The sequence below is a fragment of the Aethalodelphis obliquidens genome, unplaced genomic scaffold (assembly GCF_003676395.1).
Source record: "Aethalodelphis obliquidens isolate GAN/ISIS:26980383/991018 unplaced genomic scaffold, ASM367639v1 scaffold1, whole genome shotgun sequence".
Classification (NCBI taxonomy): domain Eukaryota; kingdom Metazoa; phylum Chordata; class Mammalia; order Artiodactyla; family Delphinidae; genus Aethalodelphis; species Aethalodelphis obliquidens.
This window is the reverse complement of record NW_020837945.1, coordinates 11,006,423-11,029,805: the sequence shown is the minus strand read 5'-3', so window position 1 is coordinate 11,029,805 and position 23,383 is coordinate 11,006,423. Positions and strand designations below refer to the sequence as shown.

Sequence of the window (23,383 nt, the reverse complement as noted above, 5' to 3'; positions counted from 1 at the left end):
CAGGGAGATCGGCTTGGTGCTTTGCGATGACCTAGAGGGGTGAGATAGGAGGATGGGAGGGAGGCTCAAGAGGGAGGGGATATGGGGACATGTGTATGCATATGGCTGATTCTCTTTGTTGTTCAACAGAAACTAACACAGTATTGTGAAGCAATTATATTCTAATAAAGATCTATTAAAAATTAAAAAAGATATATGCACCCCTATGTTCATTATAGCATTGTTTATAGCCAAGATATGGAAGCAAGCAAGTGTCCACCAATAGATGAATAGATAAAGAAGATATGGTGTAGGTATATATATATATATTTCACTATATATATAGTGAAATATTACTCAGCCATAAAAAGAATGAAATCTTGCATTTGTGACAACATGGATGGACCTAGAGGGTATTATGCTAAGTGAAATAAATCAGGCAGAGGAAGACAAATGCGGCATGATTTCACTTATATGTGGAATCTACAAAAACAAAGCAAATGAACAGACATAACAAAACAGAAACAGAGTTATGGAGAACAAACAGGTGGTTGCCAGAGGGGAGGGGGTGAGGGAGGAAAGAAATAGGTGAGAGGTACAAACTTCCAGTTGTGAAATAAATGAATCACAGGTATAAAATGTACAGTGTGGAGAATAAAGTCAATAATCATGTAATATCTTTGTATGGTGACAGATCATAACTAGACTTATGGTGATTATTTTGAAATAGGTAGAAATATCAAATCACTGTGTTGTATAACAGGAAATAACATAGTTTTGTAGGTCAATTATACCTCAAAAACAAACAGACTCGTAGACAAAAATATCAGACTTGTGGTTACCAGGGGTGAGTGTTGGGGGCAGTTGAACTGGATGAAGGTAGCCAAAAGGTACCAACTTCCAGTTACAAGATAAATAAGTACTAGGAATGTAAGATAAATAAGTACCAAGGATGTAAAAAAATATTACAACTTTAACAACTTGAATATTAATTAAAACAAGTAGCTATAGGTGATCCTCTGCACATAAAAGCCTTCTTCAGATATGAAAACTCTCAAGTGCCATGTTTATGAGCCTTTGGATGGGTTATGTTACTTACAACCAAAAAAGTATTGAGGAAGACTCAGTTTTTCCCCTAAACCCATTACATCATGTTTCTAGCCTGTCTCAGTGTCATAGATCACACAGCTATATTTCTAAATTTTGTTCTGCTTATGACAACCCTCCAAACACACATGGGTGGAGAAGATGCCTATTGGGATGCCTGTCCTCTTTGTTGCATACTGTTTCTCTGCACCCATAAGCCTCCATATCTACAGAGTTCAGAGGTATCTTGCTGTTGTAATATGATTTGACCCACCATTTAGACTTGACTATTGGCCCAAGGTAACCACTAACCCAAGCAAGGCTAATAAGAGTGCCAGTTGAAAGAGAGCCTCAGACTATATCTAGGTGGCTAGAAGGATCATATGTAGACCACGGAACTGGGAACAGCTATCCTCTACTTTTGGAGACCGGTGAGCAGAGAAAAACGGTCCTTTTAGAGAGAGAAGAATTAAGCTGATGGCAGATAAACAGAAACAAAAGATGGAGAGCATCGGGTTCTAGTCTGTTCCAGAAGCCCAGTCAGCTGCACATTGCCTTGAGGCTTGGGAGACATCTGGTACACTAATAATAATTCATCTCTCCCTTCTGAGCAAAACAGAGTCAGTTTCTATTATTTGTAGCCAAAAGAATACTATCTAATATGCCTGAAAAGATATTAAACTCTTCGTATGAAGCAAACTCATGGGTTTTATTTTAAAAAGAAATAGCTGCTTAGTTGTCTCAATTAGAGGAAATTTCCAGTGTAGTTCTGACTTCTGGATTTTAAGTACTGGTCCAAGCTATGTCCCCTGGTAAGTCCACAAAATCCAATTTACCTAAAACTCAACTCAGAGTAACTCTGGCCTGATAATCACTTGCAAAGTACCCAACACTGAGTATAAGAAAGTTACAGACAATTAACCACCTGTGACTCGTGTAGCATCTCATTATACTTAGTCTATTGGAAGATCTCCAAATTGCATTATATGGTCCATGGTTGAAACTATTAGTTTACCATTCTCTCCCAGCAAAAGCTACATTTCCCAGCCCCCCTTGAAGGCAAAGGAAGACCATAAGACTAAGTTCTGACCCTTAAAAAAGGAGTGGACATGATGGCGGCAACGTCCAGAACATTCCCTTAAAGGAACATCCCAAGTCTACTTTTCCCCTTCCTTCTGGAACGTGAACATAGACTGGCAGCAGGAATGGCCAGGCTAGACCACAAGATAGAAGTCATGTGCTGTAAATGGAAAGCAAAAGTCTAGAAAGAGCCTGGGTCTCCAGCCCTACTTACATTTAGACTTTTCCATGTGAGAGAAATAAGCCATCTTATTTAAGTCCCTGTTATTTTGACTTCTGTTTCAGTAGCTGAGCCAGCACCTTAACTATAACACAGTCTTTGCATGGAAAAAAACCAGAAATGAATGATTGTTTTCTACAGAAAGTAGTATAGCCAAAAGTAAAACTTTAAATTTGTGCAATTCACTCATTCAACAAATATTTATTGAGTCACAGCCTATCACCTTTGGAAACAGTGTCCAGGCTGGTGAAGCAATCCAGCTCATGTGAAATGAGGAGTGCCCAAAGGAACATGGGGCATTTAGCCTATGGAGGGAAAAGGTTAGGATAGGTTGGAGAGCTGTCATCAGATTTAGGAAGAACTCATGTGGAAGAGAGGATAGACTTGCTCCATATGACCCCAGGGGGTTGACGTAAGACCAATAGGGTATGCAGGGGATTGAACCCCTAAGATCCAGAGTTCCATGTCAGTTCTGGTTCTTGGCTTTAAGCAACAGAAGCAGACTCTAATGTCTTAGGCAAAAACAAAATTTGTTGGAATGATATTTCGGGGGGAAATCACAGAATTAACCGTATATCAGAGTACTGGCCAGAAATCAAGAGTATCCGGAAGGCTGGTTAGCAGGAAGCATAGCCACAGCCATGGAACAGGCAGGGTCTAATCAGCATGATGGATGACCTCTAACTGGTCCTCACGTCTCTGAGCCATTCACTCAGGACTCAGGATCATGGGAGAGAGAGTCTTATGGTTGCACCTAGATCATCTTCCATTCCCTGGCTGAACACGGGGTGGACGAGGGGAAAATAAGGTGCCTGTTGACTCTGACGAGGAAGTCAGGTACTCCCTCCAGGAGGAACCAAGATAGTATCAGACAACTATCCAGTGCTACTTCTAATGATTCTTTCAAAACCCATGAATCTGTGACCCGTGTCTTGGGATTGGGAGGAACTTGTCCATTCAGGGAAGTTATCTCCTTTCTATATTCCTCACATATGCTCATACACTCTCTGCCGAATGATTCCAACCATGAAAGGTTCACTACCTCGCAAGTTCCTTTTCATGTTAGGACGAAATAAAGGCTGGGGGCTTGGACTCTGCCTGATGCTCAAGACCCTCCAACTCTGGTCCCACTTTTGTAGGGGTAAGTCCTGTCATTCTTCTACAGAAACCTTTCTTCCCATCCAACTTATTCACTCAATGTCACCATCCTCTGACCTCATCAAAGCATCTTGTGTTTATTCTCTTTACTCCTCCTATCTATCTAAATGTTATCCATTCCAGCTCAAATCCCACATCCTACATGAAACATTCTTGAACCATCCCAGCCCAAAGTAACTCTTTGGAAATTTTTGCCTGTACTCTTCATTAGGCGGTTAATCACTCTCTTTTTAAATGTTTTCTATTTTTTTTAGAATTGATACTTATACTTTATTAGATAATTTAATTTTAAACACACTTATATCTTCTCTCTCTACCTGGATTATAACTTCTTGAAGACATGAACTATTTCTTACCCAACTTTGCATCTCCTGTAGAACTTAACAAAATTCTTTCCACATGGACTTTTTTTTTTCCCTTAATTGATATGAATACCAGAGGTGGAAATGTTCTTGACTCCTTATCCAGGAATTTGGGGAAGGGGAAACAGGGGAAGATGAGGGGAGAAGTAAGTCAGACAATGACTTAAAATAACTTTGCTCAGACTATAATAATGATGTGAATGATTTATTTTTTTATAGCATTTTGAGTTATAATTGGTATGAAAACTGCATATATTTGATAAGTTTTGACATATGTTTACATCCACAAAACTATTGCCCTAATCAAGATAATGAATATATCTACCACCTCCCAAAAGTTGCCTTATGTCCCTTTGTAATCTCTTTCATTCACTTCCACCTCAAGAAACTGCTGATTTGTTTTCTGTCACTCTAGTTTGAACTTCTAGAATTTTACATAAATGGAACCATTCAGTATGTACTCTCTTTGTCTGGCTTCTTTCACTCAGCATAATTATTTTAAGATTCACCCATGTTGTTGAAGAGTTCACTCCTTTTTATTGTTGAGTAGTATTCCATTGCATGAGCATATCACAATGTGTTTATCTGTTGATAGTCATTTGAGTTGTTTCCAGTTTTTGGCTTTTACAAATTAAGCTGCTATGAACACTTGTACAAGTCTTTGTGTGGATACATGATTTCATTTATCTTAGGTAAATACCTAGGAGTAGAATGGCTGAGCCATACGGTAGGTCTCTGTATAACATTTTAAGAAATTGCCAAAATGATTGCACCGTTTTTATTCCCACCAGCAGTGTAGGAGAGTCGCAGTTGCTCCATCTCCTCAGCAATATTTGCTCTTGTTTTTTAAATTGTGGCCATTACAACGTAGTGGTAGCTCACTGTGGTTTCAATTTGCATTTTCCTAATGACTAATGATGAACATCTTTTCATGTGCTCATTTGTCATCTTCTTTGATGAAGTGTTTGTTCAGATCTGTTGTATATCTTTATTTTATTTTATTTTTTTTGCGGTATGCGGGCCTCTCACTGTTGTGGCCTCTCCCGTTGCGGAGCACAGGCTCCGGACGCGCAGGCTCAGCAGCCATGGCTCACGGGCCCAGCCGCTCCGTGGCACGTGGGATCTTCCCGGACCGGGGCACAAACCCGTGTCCCCTGCACCGGCAGGCGGACTCTCAACCACTGTGCCACCAGGGAAGCCCTGTTGTCCATTTTAAAAGTTGAGTTGTCTTACTGCTGAGTTTTGAGTTTCAATTTCTCTATATATTTGGACACAAATTCTTTATCATACATGTGATTTGTAAATATTTTCTCATGGTCTCTGGCTTGTTTCTTAACTATATCTTTTCAAGAGTAGAAGTTTTAAATTTTGATGAAGTCCAATTTATCAGTATTTTCTTTTATGAATTGTGCTTTTGGTGTTGCAACTAAGAAATCTTTAACTCAGGGTCACAAAGATTTTCTTCTTCTGGAAGTTTTATAACTTTATGTTTTACCTAAATAGGTTTATAATAAACTTTGAGTTAATTTTTGCATATGGTATGAGGTATTGATCAAGGTTCATTTCTGTGTGTGTGTAAAGACATTAAGTTGTTCCAGAATCATCTGTTGAAAAGACTATCCTCTCTCTGCTGGATTGCCTTTGCAACTTTGTTGAAAATCAGTTGACCATATGTGTGTGGATCTGTTTATGGACTCTATTCTGCTCTAATGATTGCTGTGTCTGTCTTTACACCAATATGTCACTACATGATTTATATTCCTATAACGTCTTAGATAAAGTGCTTTCACCCACAGATATAGAGCTGTGTTCATGATGTGGACTCTGGAGCTAGATTACTGTGTGCAAATCCTGGCTCTAGCACTTACTGGCTGTATCACTTTGGGCAAATTCTTTAATATCTCTGTGCCTCAGTTGACTCATCTATAAAATGGGGATGATGACAGTATCCACTCATCAGATTGCTGTGATCGGTTTGTGTTGATACAAATAAAAGTCTGTAGAACAACACTCAATAAAAGTTTTCTCTTATATAACTTCCTGAATAAAACAGTCAGAGGATTATTGTATAGGTATAGGTATAGGTATAGGTATTATTGTTCCCTGAAATGTCTTGGCCAGTGTCACACAGATAAAGACTACACTTAGGTCTTCTGGCTCTAAACCCAGTGTCTTTTCCAATCCATCTCTGAGACTATAATGGAAACCCCAGTCTTTTTATAATCTAATCTCCGAGGTTATCGTCTATCACTTCTGCTGTATTCAGTACTTTAGAAGCTAGTCTTTAAATCTGGCTCACACTCAAGGACAGGGAACTATATGAAGTATAATGCCAGTAGGTGGGGACCATAGGAGACCATCTGAGAAGCTACTTATGACAGGTCCCTTCACTTTTCTAAGATTCTCACAAGTCTGGTAGGAAGCGTTGTGGTCAGAGGCTTCTGAACTATGGAATGAGAAGCCAGGGAGAGTATTCCTGAGCCAATGACCTAATAGGAGTCTTTGCCTTCCCCGCATGGAAAGAAAGCGAATCTTAGCTGCTTCGTTCACTGTTGCACACTGGCCACACCTTTTAATTAGGAAGTACAGTCTGAGGCTATGCCTGTGGAAATAAAGGAGGTATCAAGTTTGGCCAAGCAGTTTTCTTCTGCCTTTCAGATGACACTAGAAATGTGTTCATACGAAGCACAGAAGTGGGAATCTCACTTATGAAATAAATAACTTATTGATTCACCAAGATTTACTCAGCACCTACCATGTGCTAGTCCCTCTATTAGGCACTGGGGGCACAAGAGTTTCTTTTTTCATAATTTTTCTGTTGATTGTTAAGGCCACAAAATCAACAGGAAATTACATTGTGTTAGTTTAGGTTCTCTAAAAGTGGATACCAAGATAGGATTAGACATGTAAGAGATTTCTTGGAGGAAACGCCTATGAAGGACAAAGGGAGGGAACCAGAGAAGGTGGGGGGAGCTTTCAGACTGCATTACTGGTCTGACATCTGTGCAAGGCTGGGGGAAGGAAGGAGGGGCGGGTAGGGAGAGTTTTGCACTGCAGTGCAATTCCAAGAAAGGATGTGCCGGGTCCCTGGGAAGTATCTGAGCCCAAGTCACCCATCAGAGGAGTCCTGTGTGTAACAGAAGTGAGCCTGGATTTGTATCTTCACTGTGCTCAGTCCTTGACTGGGAGCACCTGAGGGATATGTGGCCTCAGCTCTAGTGGAGCAGCTGGTCCAGAGGGACAGCAGCTAGGGATCTGAGCAGCTTCTTCTCACATCTGTCATGTGCATGTCACAAGGTATGACTAGTGTCATGATGAGGTGAGCATAGGTACTAAAGAAGTACAAAAGAGGTGCACTGAATCCAGACTTTCAGGGGTAGGGCAGGTTTTCTGCAGTGCAGTGGTCAAAACTGAGACCTGAGAAGAAAAGAGGAATTAGCAAACTCACACATACTGCTGATGCAGGTGCAAACTGGTACCACCCCTTGGGAAAACCATTGGTATTATGTAGAAAAGTTGAAGTTTTACATACCCTGCGAGGTAGCATTCCACTCCTAGGGACAGCAATTAGAGGAACTCTTTGCACGTGCACATATATGCACTGGTCTCTATGTAGAAGAATGTTCCCAGCAGTATTATTTGTGATAGCCACCCACAAAGGAAACAACCCATGTCCATCAGCAGAACAGATGAATTGTGGTACAATGGAGTAGTATCAGCAATGAAAATAAATAAATTTATAGCTACGTTAAATAACTTGGATCATAAACACAATGTTGAGGGGGAAAAATCAAGATACTCATACAATACTTAAAAAGCAGGCAGCAATAAGCTACGGCTTAGGGGATGCATACATTGATGGTAACGCCATAAAGAAAAGCAAGGAAAGTGGGGAGAGTTGGGGTTGTGTTTGTGGAGACACACAGAAGAGGATTCTGGGATGTGCTATTCTGGCGTGCTCGTTGAATAATTTTTCTTTAAATTCTCCATATGTGTTTCATGCAATCTCTGTCTGTATATTTCATAATTTAAAAAAGGGGGTGGATAGGAGTAGGCTGGGTGGAGGGAGTGGGATGTGTTCCAGGCAGAGGGCAAAGGACAGGGGGGAAGTGCATGCAGAGCTCAGGGACTTGCAAACACAATGGGGTGATGTGGTAAGGAGTGACGAGAGTGATGGAAGCAGACAGGAGGCCCCTACAGAAGGAGGGGCCTCATAAACCCCTGCTGAGGAGTTTGGACTTTACCCTGAGGGCAATAGGGAGCCACTAAGGTATTTAAGCTGTGGAGAGACTGAATCAGATTTACATTTCCAGAAAGATCCTTCAGCACCAGTGTAAGGATGTGCCTCACAGTATCCAGGTGAGTGGCGATGAGGTGAGAAAAGGATCAGCAACACCTGATCCTAGGTGTTGCTGGTGGCTGGTCTTCCTCACCATCAGACTAACTGCCCTGCTATGCTGCTGCACCTAGGGACTTGTAATTTCTAAACCACTGAATCATTAATAACAGGAGGAGAGTCTCCTATCTGCTTGCTCTCCAATGTCCATCGGTCATATTATTAATTGAGGTGAAAGTGTCATTCTGGGTCCCAAAGGCCATCTCATTAAGATGCTGAACATTTTGGTGCAGAGGAGAAAAGAAAAAAAGCGAAAGGATTTGTAAATAACTGATCATTCCAAAAGATAACCCTCTGTAGGAATCATTTAATAATAGCACTATAGGTAATGATTCTTTATCACTAAAATGACTTGTTCCATTTGCAGTGCTATTATAGATGAGCATGTGGTTAATATGGGAAAGTTTTCTTAATGATTATGTATTTAATGCTAAGGTCAGTTGTGGACTTCTTTATTCAAGTGAGGAACTAAATTCCCAAGACATTTCCTGCATGTTCTCTTAAGGCCTCAGTAAACCTAGGCTGAAAGTTCAAGATGATTTATTGTGGGAGGAACCACCTAATGGCTCCCAATTACCTTGTAATTTTAATTGCATGTGAGGAAAATTTTTTTCTTACTGGCAGCATGGATAGCTGCTATTGTTGCCATTGCGTTTATTTTTTAAAATATGGGCAATCTGAGAAAGTAGATACTCTCTAATATTGAAATAATATATCTAGATTTGATACTTTCTAAAGTATAAAGTCTTCCTCATAGCAGCTTTGGAGGAAGTTGGCTACCTACTAAATACCTTCTCCAGTGACAATAATCATTTACCTCCTGAATATGTTCTCTGTTGGAATTCCCTCTGCCTCCTACACCCTCTTGCCTAGCTGTCATCTTCCTTTGTCAAGGGAAAGTCAACGAAGTTCAGATCAAGGGCACAACTTTGTTTTGCCAAGGCAAACTTGACCCTGAGTCAACGGGGGCTGCACAGCTATTAGGCGTAATCTAGTGCCTATGGGCTTTGCTGCTTCTTTTTTTTTTTTTCCAGTATGCGGGCCTCTCACTGTTGTGGCCTCTCCCGTTGCGGAGCACAGGCTCCGGACACGCAGGCTCAGCGGCCATGGCTCACAGGCCCAGCTGCTCCGCGGCATGTGGGATCCTCCCGGACTGGGGCACGAACCCATGTCCCCTGCATCAGCAGGCGGACTCTCAACCACTGCGCCACCAGGGAAGCCCATGGGCTTTGCTTCTTTTACTAAAGCTCTATTCAGTCCTGTCTGATGACAATGTGGGCATTCTTGCAAACGTGCCTCAACAGAGCCCCAGAAACACAAAGTGGGATAATCCTCACAGAGGGCTAGACTCTGAGATGGTACTTGAATGTATGACCTTCTTACCAGGAAGTGTTGACCGGTGGTGTCATGACACCCACCTTTCAACATTCCTTGGGTGGCCAGATCATTTAGGTGGTGCTTCTCCTGCAGGCTTCAGGACTGTCACTTTCCTTCTTTTGGTTAAACTCCTGAACAGGGAGACAATTTTGAGCAATAAAAAATATCACCTAGGTCCTCCAGAAGATTATAACATTGTTATGAAGATTTATGAAGGTAAGACAGTCAGAAAAAACACCAACACACTCAGTTGTAATATAAGCTTTATGAACCAGGAGCTGAGGAAACACCACATGGGGGTGTGACCAGAACTAAAGGAAATTCAGTCGAGAATGTTTGTTGCCATTGTTGACACGTGCCTCGCTAGCTGCCCCTCAGATAACTGATCAGTCTCCAAATCCTACAGATTCTATCCCTAACGCTCCTGCCTTCAACCTTCACAAGACTCCACCCCTTTTTTGGCCTGCACAATGCCCTCTGAGCTTGTCCCTGCTTGCACACGTGCTCACTTGCACACATGCCCCCTTTGAATCCTTTCATCCCTGATCACCTCCAGCCTCGAAACTCCTATGTGCTGAGCAGGGCAGGCTCATGCCCCTCTCAGGCCTCCCCTGAATGACTGCCCATCTAGCTTATTTTGCCGGGTGCTCCCACCTCTCCCAGAAAGCTTTGCCCCTCCAAGACCCCTGTAGAAGTGTTTCATCCACCCACAACCTTCTCCAGCTCCTGGCCTTTGTTTATTTTACTAAATCTCAAATCCTTCCACATGTTTTCTTCTGTATTTTGCACTTGTGGAGAAAGAACATAAAGCTTTTTAATATCTTCAATATTATTGCCATTTAACATTAAGAACACTTGTGGGAAGAGACCTTCAAGACGGCAGAGGACTGAGATGTGGAGATCACCTTCCTCCCCACAAATACATCAGAAATACAACGACGCATGGAACAACTCCTACGGAACGCCTACTGAATGCTGGCAGAAGACCTCAGACCTCCCAAAAGGCAAGAAACTCCCCAGTGTCCATCGGTCATATTATTAATTGAGGTAAAAGTGTCATTCTGGGTCCCAAAGGCCATCTCATTAAGATGCTGAACATTTTGGTGCAGAGGAGAAAAGAAGAAAAGCAAGAGGATTTGTAAATAACTGATCATTCCAAAAGATAACCCTCTTTCTTTTGTACCTGGGTAGGGCAAAAGAAAAAAGAAAAAACAAGAGACAAAAGAATGGGGACAGGACCTGCACCAGTGGCAGGGAGCCGTGAAGGAGGAAAGGTTTCCACACACTAGGAAGCCCCTTCGCAGGCGGAGACTGGGGGTGGCAGAGGGGGGAAGCTTCGGAGCCGCGGAGGAGAGCACAGCCACAGGGGTGCAGAGGGCAAAGCGGAGAGATTCCCGCACAGAGGATCAGTGCCGACTGGCACTCACCAGCCCGAGAGGCTTGTCTGCTCACCCGCCAGGGCGGGCGGGGCTGGGAGCTGAGGCTCGGGCTTCGGTCTGAGCGCAGGGAGAGGCGTGAACACAACCTGCAGGGGTTAGTGCACCACGGCTGGCCGGGAGGGAGTCCAGGAAAAGTCTGGACCTACCGAAGAGGCAAGAGACTTTTTCTTCCCTCTTTGTTTCCTGGTGCGCGAGGAGAGGGGATTCAGAGCACCGCTTAAAGAAGCTCCAGAGACGGGCGCGAGCCGCGGCTAACAGCGCGGACCCCAGAGACAGGCATGAGACGCTAAGGCTGCTGCTGCTGCCACCAAGAAGCCTGTGTGCGAGCATAGGTCACTCTCCACACCTCTCCTCCCGGGAGCCTGTGCAGCCCGCCACCGCTAGAGTCCCGGGATCCAGGGACAACTTCCCCGGCAGAACGCACGGCACACCTCAGGCTGGTGCAACTTCACGCCAGCCTCTGCCGCCGCAGACTCGCCCCGCACTCCGTGCCCCTCCCTCCCCCCGGCCTGAGTGAGCCAGAGCCCCCGACTCAGCGGCTCCTTTAACCCCGTCCTGTCTGAGCGAAGAACAGACGCCCTCTGGCGACCTACACGCAGAGGCGGGGCCAAATCCAAAGCTGAACCCCGGGAGCTGTGAGAACAAAGAAGAGAAAGGGAAATCTCTCCTAGCAGTCTCAGGGGCAGCGGATTAAAGCTCCACGATCAACTTGATGTACCTGCATCTGTGTAATACCTGAATAGACAGCGAATCATCCCAAATTGAGGTGGACTTTGGGAGCAACAATATATATTTTTTCTTCCTTTTACTCTTTTTGTGAGTGTGTATGTGTATGCTTCGTTGTGTGATTTTTGTCTGTACAGCTTTGCTTTTACCATTTGTCCTAGAGTTCTGTCTGTCGGTTTTATTTTTATTTTTTTTCCATATAGTTTTTAGCGCTTGTTATCATTTGTGGATCGGTTTTTTTGGTTTGGTTGCTCTCTTCTTTCATTCTTTCTTTTTTTCTCCCTTTTCTTCTGAGCCGTGTGGCTGACAGGGTCTTGGTGCTCGGCCGGGTGTCAGGCCTGTGCCTCTGAGGTGGGAGAGCCGAGTTCAGGACATCAACCAGAGACCTCCCAGCTCCATGTAATATCAAACGGCAAAGACTCTCCCAGAGATCTCCATCTCAACGCTAAGATCCAGATCCACTCAGCGACCAGCAAGCTACAGTGCTAGACGCCCTATGCCAAACAACTAGCAAGAGAGGAACACAACCCCACCCATTAGCAGAGAGGCTGCCTAAAATCATAATAAGGTCACAGACACCCCAAAACACAACACCGGACGTGGCCCTGCCCACCAGAAAGACAAGATCCAGCCTCATCCACCAGAACACAGGCACCAGTCCCCTCCACCAGGAAACCTACACAACCCACTGAACCAACCTTAGCCACTGGGGGCAGACACCAAAAACAACAGGAACTACAAACCTTCAGCCTGTGAAAAGGAGACCACAAACACAGTAAGTTAAGCAAAATGAGAAGACATAGAAACACACAGCAGATGAAGGAGCAAGGTAAAAACCCACCAGACCAAACAAATGAAGAGGAAATAGGCAGTCTACCTGAAAGAGAATTCAGAGTAATGATAGCAAAGATGATCCAAAATCTTGGAAATAGAATGGAGAAAATACAAGAAACGTTTAACAAGGACCTAGAAGAACTAAAGAGCAAACAAACAATGATGAACAACATAATAAATGAAATTAAAAATTCTCTAGAAGGAATCAATAGCAGAATAACAGACAGAAGAATGGATAAGTGACCAGGAAGATAAAATAGTGGAAATAACTACTGCAGAGCAGAAAAAAGACAAAAGAATGTAAAGAATTGAGGACAGTCTCAGAGACCTCTGGGACAACATTAAACACACCAATATTCGAATTATAGGGGTTCCAAAAGAAGACGAGAAAAAGGAAGGGACTGAGAAAATATTTGAAGAGATTATAGTTGAAAACTTCCCAAATATGGGAAAGGAAATAGTCAATCAAGTCCAGGAAGCACAGTGAGTCCTTACAGGATAAATCCAAGGAGAAATACGCCAAGACACATATTAATCACACTATCAAAAATTAAGCAAAAGAGAAATATTAAAAGCAGCAATGGAAAAGCAACAAATAATATACAAGGGTATCCCCATAAGGTTAACAGCTGATCTTTCAGCAGAAACTCTGCAAGCCAGAAGGGAGTGGCAGGACATATTTAAAGTGATGAAAGGGAAAAACCTATAAGCAAGATTACTATGCAGCAAGGATCTCATTCAGATTTGATGGAGAAATTAAAACCTTTACAGACAAGCAAAAGCTAAGAGAATTCAGCACCACCAAACCAGCTTTACAAAAAATGCTAAAGGAACTTCTCTAGGCAGGAAACACAAGAGAAGGAAAAGACGTACAATAACAAACCCAAAACAACTAAGAAAATGGTAGTAGGAACATACATATTGATAATTACCTTAAATATAAATGGATTAAATGCTCCAACCAAAAGACATAGACTGGCTGAATGGATACAAAAACAAGACCCATATATATGCTGTCTACAAGAGACCAACTTCAGGCCTAGGGACACATAGAGACTGAAAGTGAAGGGATGGAAAAAGATATTCCATGCAAATGGAAATCAGAAGAAAGCTGGAATAGCAACTCTCATATCAGACATAACAGACTTTAAAATAAAGACTATCACAAGAGACAAAGAAGGACACTACTTAATGATCAAGGGATCAATCCAAGAAGAAGATATAACAAATGTAAATATTTATGCACCCAACAGAGGAGCACCTCAATACATAAGGCAAATGCTAACAGTCATAAAAGAGGAAATCGACAGTAACACAATCATAGTAGGGAAATATAACACCCCACTTTCACCAATGGACAGATCATCCAAAATGAAAATAAATAAGGAAACACAAGCTTTAAATGATACATTAAACCAGATGGACTTAATTGATATTTACAGGACATTCCATCCAAAAACAACAAAATACACTTTCTTCTTAAGTGCTCATGGAACATTCTCCAGGATAGATCATATCTTGGGTCACAAATCAAGCCTTGGTAAATTTAAGAAAATTGAAATGTTATCAAGTATCTTTTCTGATCACAACGCTATGAGGCTAGATATCAATTACAGGAAAAAAAATCTGTAAAAAATACAAGCACATGGAGGCTAAACAATACACTACTAAATAACAAAGAGATCACTGAAGAAATCAAAGAGGAAATTAAAAAATTCCTAGAAACAAATGACAATGTAAACATGATGACCCAAAACCTATGGGATGCAGCAAAAGCAATTCTAAGAGGGAAGTTTATAGCAATACAATCCTACCTCAAGAAATAAGAAACGTCTCAAATTGAGGATTGAAATTGAAATTGAGACTGTGATTAAAGACCTTCCAACAAACAAAAGCCCAGGACCAGATGGAGTCACAGGCGAATTCTGTCAAACATTTAGCGAAGAGCTAACACCTTTCCTTCTTAAACCCTTCCAAAATATATCAGAGGGAGGAGCACTCCCCAACTCATTCTACGAAGCCACCATCACCCTGATACCAAAACCAGACAAAGATGTCACACAGAAAGAAAACTACAGGCCAATATCACTGATGAACATAGCTGTAAAAATCCTCAACAAAATACTAGCAAACAGAATCCAACAGCACATTAAAAGGCTCATACACCATGATCAAGTGAGGTTTATCCCAGGAAGGCAAGGATTCTTCAATATATGTAAATCAATCAATGTGGTAAACCATATTAACAAATTGAAAGAGAAAAACCATATGATCATCTCAATAGATGCAAAAAAAGCTTTTGACAAAATTCAACACCGATTTATGATAAAAACCCTCCAGAAAGTAGGCATAGAGGGAACTTATCTCAACATAATAAAGGCCATATATGACAAAACCACAGCCAACAACGTTCTCAATGGTGAAGAACTGAAACCATTTCCTCTAAGATCAGGAAGAAGACAAGGTTGCCCACGCTCACCACTATTATTCAACTTAGTTTTGGAAGTTTTAGCCACAGCAATCAGAGACAAAAAAGAAATAAAAGGAATACAAATCAGAAAAGAAGAAGTAAAGCTGTCACTGTTTGCAGATGATATGATACTATACATAGCAAATCCTAAAAATGCTACCAGAAGACTATGAGAGCTAATCAATGAATTTGGTAAAGTAGCAGGACACACAATAAATGCACAGAAATCTCTTGCATTTCTATACACTAATGATGAAAAATCTGAAAGAGAAATTAAGGAAACACTCCCATTAACCATTGCTCCAAAAAGAATAAAATACCTAGGAATAAACCTACCTAAGGAGACAAAAGACCTGTATGCAGAAAACTATAAGACACTGATGAAAGAAATGAAAGATGATACAAACGGATGGAGAGATATACCGTGTTCTTGGATTAGAAGAATCAACATTGTGAAAATGACTATATTACCCAAAACAATCTACAGATTCAATGCAATCCCTGTCAAACTATCAATGGCATTTTTCACAGAACTAGAACAAAGACTTTTCCAATTTGTATGGAAACACAAAAGACCCGAATAGCTAAAGCAATCTTGAGAAAGAAAAATGGAGCTGGAGGAATCAGGCTTCTGGACTTCAGACTATACTCCAAAGCTACAGTAATCAAGACAGTATGGTACTGGCACAAAAACAGAAATATAGATCAATGGAACAGGATTGAAAGTTCAGAGATAAACCCACACACATATGGTCACCTTATTTTTGATAAAGGAAGCAAGAATATACAATGGAGAAAAGCCACCCTCTTCAATAAGTGGTGCTGGGAAAACTGGACAGCTACATGTAAAGGAATGAAATTAAAACACTCCCTAACACCATACAGAAAAATAAACTCAAAATGTTTTTTTTGTTTGTTTCTGTTTTTGTTTTTGTGGTATGCGGGCCCCTCACTGCTGTGGCCTCTCCTGCTGTGGACCACAGGCTCCGGACGCACAGCCTCAGCGGCCATGGCTCACGGGCCCAGCCGCTCCGCAGCACGTGGGATCCTCCTAGACCGGAGCACGAACCCGTGTCCCCTGCATCGGCAGGCGGACTCTCAACCACTGCGCCACCAGGGAAGCCCTCAAAATGTTTTAAAGACCTAAATATAAAGCCAGACACTATAAAACTCTTAGAGGAAAACATAGGCAGAACACTCTATGACATAAATCACAGAAAGATCCTTTTGGACCTACCTCCTAGAGAAATGGAAATAATAACAAAAATAAACAAAAGGGACCTAATGAAACTTAAAAGCTTTTGCACAGCAAAGGACAACTTAAACAAGATGAAAAGACAACCCTCAGAATGGGAGAAAATATTTGCAAATGAAGCAACTGACAAAGGATTAAATATACAAGCAACTCATGCAGCTCAATATCCAACAGGCAAAAAACCCAGTCTAAAAATGGGCAGAAAACCTAAATAGACGTTTCTCCAAAGAAGACATACAGATTGCCAACAAACACATGAAAGGATGCTCAACATCACTAATCATTAGAGAAATGCAAATCAAAACTACAATGAGGTATCACCTCACACCGGTCAGAACGGCCATCATCAAAAACTCTACAAACAATAAATGCTGGAGAGGGTGTGGAGAAAAGGGGACCCTCTTACACTGTTGGTGGGAATGTAAATTGATACAGCCACTATGGAGAACAGAATGGATGTGCCTTAAAAAACTAAAAATAGCACTACCATATGACCCAGCAATCCCACTACTGGGCATATACCCTAAGAAAACCATAATTCAAAAAGAATTATGTACCACAATGTTCACTGCAACTCTATTTACAATAGCCAGGACATGGAAGCAACCTAAGTGTCCATCGACAGATGAATGGATAAAGAAGATGTGGCACATATATACAATGGAGTATTACTCAGCCATAAAAAGAAACGAAATTGAGTTATTTGTAGTGAGGTGGATGGATCTAGAGTGTGTCATACAGAGTGAAGTAAGTCAGAAAGAGAAAAACAAATACCGTATGCTAACACATGTATATGGAATCTAAAAAAAAAAAAAGAAAAAGATGGTTCTGAAGAACCTATGGGCAGGACAGGAATAAAGACACAGATGTAGAGGATGGACTTGAGGATACAGGGAGGGTAAAGGGTAAGCTGGGACGATGTGAGAGAGGGCATGGACTTATATATACTACGAAATGTAAAATAGATAGCTAGTGGGAAGCATCTGCATAGCACAGGGAGATCTGCTCAGTAGTTTGTGACCACCTAAAGGGTGGGATATGGAGGGTGGGAGGGAGACGCAAGAGGGAGGAGATATGGGGATATATGTATATGTATAGCTGATTCACTTTGTTATAAAGCAGAAAGTAAAGCAATTATACTCCAATAAAGATGTTAAAAAAAAAAAAAAGAACAATTCTGAGCCTGCAATAGGCAGTTGGGGATACTTCACAATAATGTTAGAAGAAAAACTAACTGCTTCAATAAGTGGAGATGCAGGAAGTATTTTGTCTTTTTAAAGTCATAAAGTTAAAAAATACATTAAGCATTTCTTTCCTAAAAAATAAGATATTGTGGTAAGGAGAACATCTCCCACAAACATCCCATAATTTATTTGCAGGCGAGAGTAGGCAAGGGTGCAAGTAAGAGAACATTCCATTTTAGGCAAACTTTGCTTTATCTTCTTTTTTTTCTTATAAGTGGAGCCCAAATTTGAGCTGCACCCCCCCACCCCCCCAAAAAACCCTTATTTTTTCAAGATTAAAAAAATAACTTGGGGGCTTCCCTGGTGGCGCAGTGGTTGAGAGTCCGCCTGCTGATGCAGGGCATACGGGTTCGTGCCCCGGTCCGGGAAGATCCCACATGCCGCGGAGCTGCTGGGCCCGTGAGCCATGGCCGCTGAGCCTGCGCGTCCAGAGCCTGTACTCCGCAACGGGACAGGCCCGCATACCGCAAAAATAAACAAACAAACAAAACTTGGAAATTGGGGAATTAAAAGAGAGGAAGATGTTTAGGGAACTCCCCAAATGCCTGACCTAACAACATATGTAGCACACAGGATTTCATTCTGCAAGGCACACAACCAATAGCACATGCAAGCTGACGGGGTGAGAGATGTAAAGATTAGTCTAGATATTTCTTAGAGGCTTGCTGAGAAGACAGAAAGAATCACAGGCAAATCAACAAGGCTGAAAGGATCTAAAAGGGTGGGCAAGGCTGTGGGTAGGGGGTTTAGGAAGTACCACCGGTATACTGGTAAATCATTTAAAAACAAAATAAGTGTGAAATGTTGTCACTTGGGTGTGGGCCATCGGATGAGGAACAAAGGTATGTACTGAGCAGCCAGGCAGAGAAACAGGATTTTACAGGTCCATGTTCTGGGAGCAATTAGCGATGGAACAATCTCAGGTCTTAGTGAAGTGAGATACAGGATGGGGAGCTCACATTTGCCAGAAATGGTGGCTCCCTTTCATCAGCAAGAAGATGATAGGCTGATGAGAGTGATGATTGACAGCCTTAAATATGACTTGATTCCACCGTGGGATTATTTTCTCCGTTGATTGAAAACATTCACATTTCTTCACTTTCTGAGGGTTGTATTTAGAGATACAGGATTCTTTGAGATATCTTTGAGAATTAATGATCTAGTGTGACTCAAGGTCAAGCCTCATTATACTGTAATATAAAATAAAAGGGTAAACGTGATTAAACTTATGTGGGGCATAAGCTGAGGTTACCTTTTTGAAATAGGATCAGATTTTGACTTCTTATTTTTTCTTTTCTATTCCCTCTCATAAAAACTTACTTGAAAATGTATTATAATTTCTGGCTAATCAAATCTTAAACATATACCATATCAAATCTTTAGGAGACTCTAAATTACAGAGTAATTTTTTTTTTCTTGTAGAACTGAAACCGTGTTCTTTGACTAACTAATACCTCCTCTTTCCCCTGCTTCTCCCAGGTCCTCCCAATCACCATTCTACTCTCCGCTTCTATGCGTTGAACTATTTTAGATGCCTCCTATGAGTGGTATCATATAGTACTTGTCTTTCTGTGTCTGGATTATTTCACTTTCATAATGTCCTCCAGGTTCACCCATGTTGTCACAAATGGCAAAATTTCCTTCTTTTTAAAGGCTGAATAATGTCCCATTTACCACATCTTCTTTATCCACTCATGGACATTTAGACTGCTTTCCTGTCTTGGCTGTTATGAATAATGCTACAATGAACATGGAAGTGCAGATATCTCATTAACATCTTGATTTCATTCCTTTAGATATATAATCAGAAGAAGGATTGCTGGATCATATGGGAGTTTTATTTTTAATCTCTTGAGGAGCCTCCATACCGTTTTCTATAGTGGCTGCACCAATTTACATTCTCACCAATAGTGTACAGGTTTCCCTTTTCTCCACACCCTCGCGATACTTGTTGTCTCTTGACTTTTCGGTAATAGTTATTCTAACAGGTGTGAGGTGATATCTCAATGCGGCTTTGATTTGCATTTCCTAGATGATTAGTGATGTCAAGCTCCTCTTCATGTACTTGTTGGTCATTTGCATGCCTTCTGCTGAGAAATGTCTATTAAGTTCCTTTGCCCATTTTAAAATCAGGTTATTATTTATTTATTTAGTGCTGTGAATAGTATGAGTTTCTTATATATTTGGATATTAACACCTTATTAGATATATAGTTTGCAAATATTTGCTCCCATTCTGTAGGTTTCTTTTTCATTTTGTTGATTATTTCCTTTGCTGTGCAGAGGCTTTTTAGTTTAATGCAATCCCATTTGTCTATCTTTGCTCTTGGTGTCATATCCAAGAAATTATTACCAAGGCCGATGTCAAGGAGCTTCTTCCCTATGTTTTCTTCTAGGAGTTTTATGGTTTCAAGTCGTATATATACATCTTTAACTTATTTTGAGTTGATTTGTGTGTGTGTGTGTGTGTGTGTGTGTGTGTGTGGTATAAGACAAGTCCAATTTTATTCTTTTGCAAGTGAATGTCCTGTTTTTCCAGCACTATATGTTAAGAGACTATCCTTTTCCCATTGTGTATTTTTAGACCCTTGTTGAAAATCATCCATTGATCTCACATGTGTGGGTTTATTTCTGTGCTCTCTATTCTGTTCCATTGGTCTGTATGTCTGTTTTTATGCTAGTACCGTTTTGAGTACTATAACTTTGTAATACAGTTTGAAATCAGGAATTATAATGCCTCCAGCTTTGTTCTTCTTGCTCAAAATTGCTTTGGCTATTCAGCGTTTTTTTTGAAATTCCACATGAATTTTAGGATTCTTTTAAAGAAGTTCTCTAAAAATTGTCATTGAGATTTTGACAGGGATTGCACTGAATCTGTAGATTGCTTTGGGAACTATTGGCATTTTAACAATATTAATTCTTCCAACCCATGAACATGGATATCTTTCCATTTATTTGTGTCTGCTTTAATTTGTTTCATCAGTGTTTTGTAGTTTTCAGTATACAGACATTTCACCTTTTTGGTTAAGCTTATTCTTAAGCATCAGAGCAATCTTAAAATTTATACATGGATACTGAAGAAATATTTTATAATTCTAAATGATGACTATACATTGCACAAAAATCTTTTTTGGTGAATTTACATTTATAGTTACAGTAGGAAGACACTAAATTCGCAGCAGCATTCTCTATGATTTTATTATTATTTTAAAATGATCCCGCCAGCATTCTGCAGCTGTGCTTAAAAAAAAAAAAAAAATTGAAGGGGTGTAAAGTTTATTAACAACAACAAAAGATGGAACAGTAAACAGCTACTGAACATGGGATACTTCCTTATTTACAAGTTTCGCTGCAGAAGGCCTGTTTTAATCAGCATTTCAAATAATCAAAGGAGTACAATGTTCCATTTTCTCCTTTTCAGAAGAAATGGAATGAGCCCTCAGGCAGCCACCAGCTTGGGAGAGTTGGGGGTGCTGACTGTGTTGGAAGCATTAGGCAATCAGGCTAATTTCCTTATGCTACTTCTCAGGTTAGAGGGAGGAGGAGAAGCAGCAGCCAGATTCTCACTCACCCCTGGGCACTGGAGGAAACTGTGGCGCTTCCTAGGTGGAATGCTAAAAGCTAAAGTCAGCTCTTGGTATCGCCCTGGTCTTTGGCTCAGCATATTCCTTTGGGGTCCACATGTTCTCATTCAAACGGGGACATATGATTGATAACAGGAGGGACAGTTGAAGTAGGGACCATCCTGGGAAACCTGTAACTCACTTCTGAAGGTCCAGAAAATTCCTTACTTCCTTATTTTATTTATTTACAATATTCTACTCTTTATATGCAAGGGGGAAATTACACTAACCAGGTAATTTGTATTAATACTTCTATGGTTTCTCTTTGGAAGAATATGTGTGGTGTAGTCCACGAAAGGAAAATGTTAAAATCCAGGTATCACAGAAGAGTTTGTGTTCAAACCATCCTTATCTCTGGTGATGGATGGGAGGTTGGGGATGAGAAATAGAAAGGTGTCTGGATAAGGTGACAAAGGGACTCGTTATTGGTTCACACAGAGCACGTCTACTGAATAAGAGTATGAGCTCAGTCTCCATAGTCTGGATGCAAACTTTGTCTCTGTTACTATCATAACCTTTGCGTGTCTGTATTTCTAAATCCCTAAAGTGGGGTTAAGAATAGTTCTTGCCTCATTGCAATGTAAAAATCGTAGCGTGGTGCCTGATCCATAGTTAGTGCTCAGTAAGTTTCACCTATTATTAAAGCACTTAAAAGTTGACAAACATTTCGCCTACGGACCATTTTAATGGGGCAAGCATGGGCAGAGGCTACAGTTGCAGGGGACTCCGACTCTAAAGAGTGCAGCTGGAGACAAATGCATTTAGTACAACTCCTGCCAGGGAGAGTACTGCCAACGGATGGAGGGAGGTGACCTCTGCGTTCGTGCTTGAGGGGGTAAGGGGTACACAGGATGAGGCTCCACTCCTTCCAGGGCACGCACGATCCTGGACAGTTACTAAGTGGCTTTCCAAGCATTCAGCTGGTTCTCTAAATGAACGCCCAGTAAACATTTGCGCCAAAGTCTTAGCCTATCCTTAGCAACAGCACGTGGGTCAGGCCGTGCTCATAGAATAACAAATGCCGGTCTGTGCAGGCATCGTTCTCAGCGGTTGAAGAGCATCAACTCACTCAGAGGCATCACAGCCCTGGGAAGTAGGTGCCCTTCGCATCCCCTTTTTGTAGGAGCCTGCCCAAGGTCAGGCAGCCCGCGAGGGACGGGCACGATCCGAACCCGGCGGCCCACTGCCTGCGCCTGGCGCCCACTTCGCCGCAGAAGGGGCCCCGGGAAGCCGCGCCAGCAGCCGCACTGGAACGGAGAGCTGTGGGCAAGGGCGCGAGGGGTAGCCGGCCCCCCAGCCCCTGTATCCCCCGCGGAGTGCGGGTGGGGGACGCAGAGAGAAGCGGGAACGTTCCGGAACCCAGGTGCGCGGCCGGGGGCGGAGAGAGCCCCTGGTCCGGCCGAGATCCCGCACGGAGCAGCTCAGCCACGGAGCAGGCCCCTCACGCCGATAAGTCGCGGGGTAGGGGCGCGCGCACGGGCCAGACCGCACCGCAGCGCACGCGCACACGGGGGCGCAGGCTCGCCCGCCGCCCAGGATGAGACGGAAGGCATGGAAAGTTCCAGCTGGTTCGAGAACTGTACGTAGCAAGCGCGGCGGCAGCGGCGGCGGCAGGGTTGGAGGGGGCGTGCGGCTGGCGCTGGCGGTTCCCGGCCGAACCCACGGTGCCTCCCCCCGCGCAGCACCTGCGGGGCCAGGGTGGGGGGTCCGGCGGGGACCGCGGGCGGCGGGGAGCGCGGCTGTGGAGGGGGGCGGCGCAGCCGCCTTACAGAGGGGGCGTGGCTTGGCCTACGGGGGCGTGGCTCGCTGAGGGGGCGTGGCGCCCCGTCTGCGCAGCTGCCAGAGCCTTAAAGCCCGGGCTCGCTCGGCCGGAGTGTGCTTTCGCCGCCTTGGAGCCTTCCGGCCCAGCATCCTGTCCGGTCCGTGCGGTCCCCGCCCTCCTGCGTCCCGGGAGCCGGCTCGGTTCGGAGCCGAGAGCTGCGTGTTCGGGCATGCCCCGCTACGAGCTGGCTTTGATCCTGAAAGCCATGCAGCGGGTAAGTGACCTTCCCCTCAGAACCCGCCTTCCCGCGCGGGCGCCCTCGCAGCCGCTAGGCCGCCGCCCCCCGCCCTCCCCGCCCTCCCCGCGCGGCCGG

At 42.7% G+C, this 23,383-nt stretch overlaps 2 protein-coding genes across 3 annotated transcripts in view; both read left to right on the top strand.

Annotated features, from left to right (window-relative positions):
• Positions 1–23,383, top strand: part of MRPS6 (mitochondrial ribosomal protein S6) — a 102,833-nt gene that overhangs the window by 9,043 nt on the left and 70,407 nt on the right. The window contains exons 2-3 of the mRNA XM_027083725.1: positions 22,372–22,550; positions 22,791–23,284. Of these exons, the coding sequence (XP_026939526.1) occupies positions 22,372–22,550; positions 22,791–23,284 (673 nt within the window). The remainder of the gene's footprint in view (positions 1–22,371; positions 22,551–22,790; positions 23,285–23,383) is intronic.
• SLC5A3 (solute carrier family 5 member 3) overlaps positions 23,180–23,383 on the top strand; it is a 38,709-nt gene continuing 38,505 nt past the window's right edge. The window contains exon 1 of one of the 2 annotated variants that reach the window (XM_027100867.1): positions 23,180–23,284. The gene's annotated coding sequence lies outside the window, so the exon portion shown is untranslated. The remainder of the gene's footprint in view (positions 23,285–23,383) is intronic. The other variant, XM_027100875.1, reaches the window with a different exon arrangement.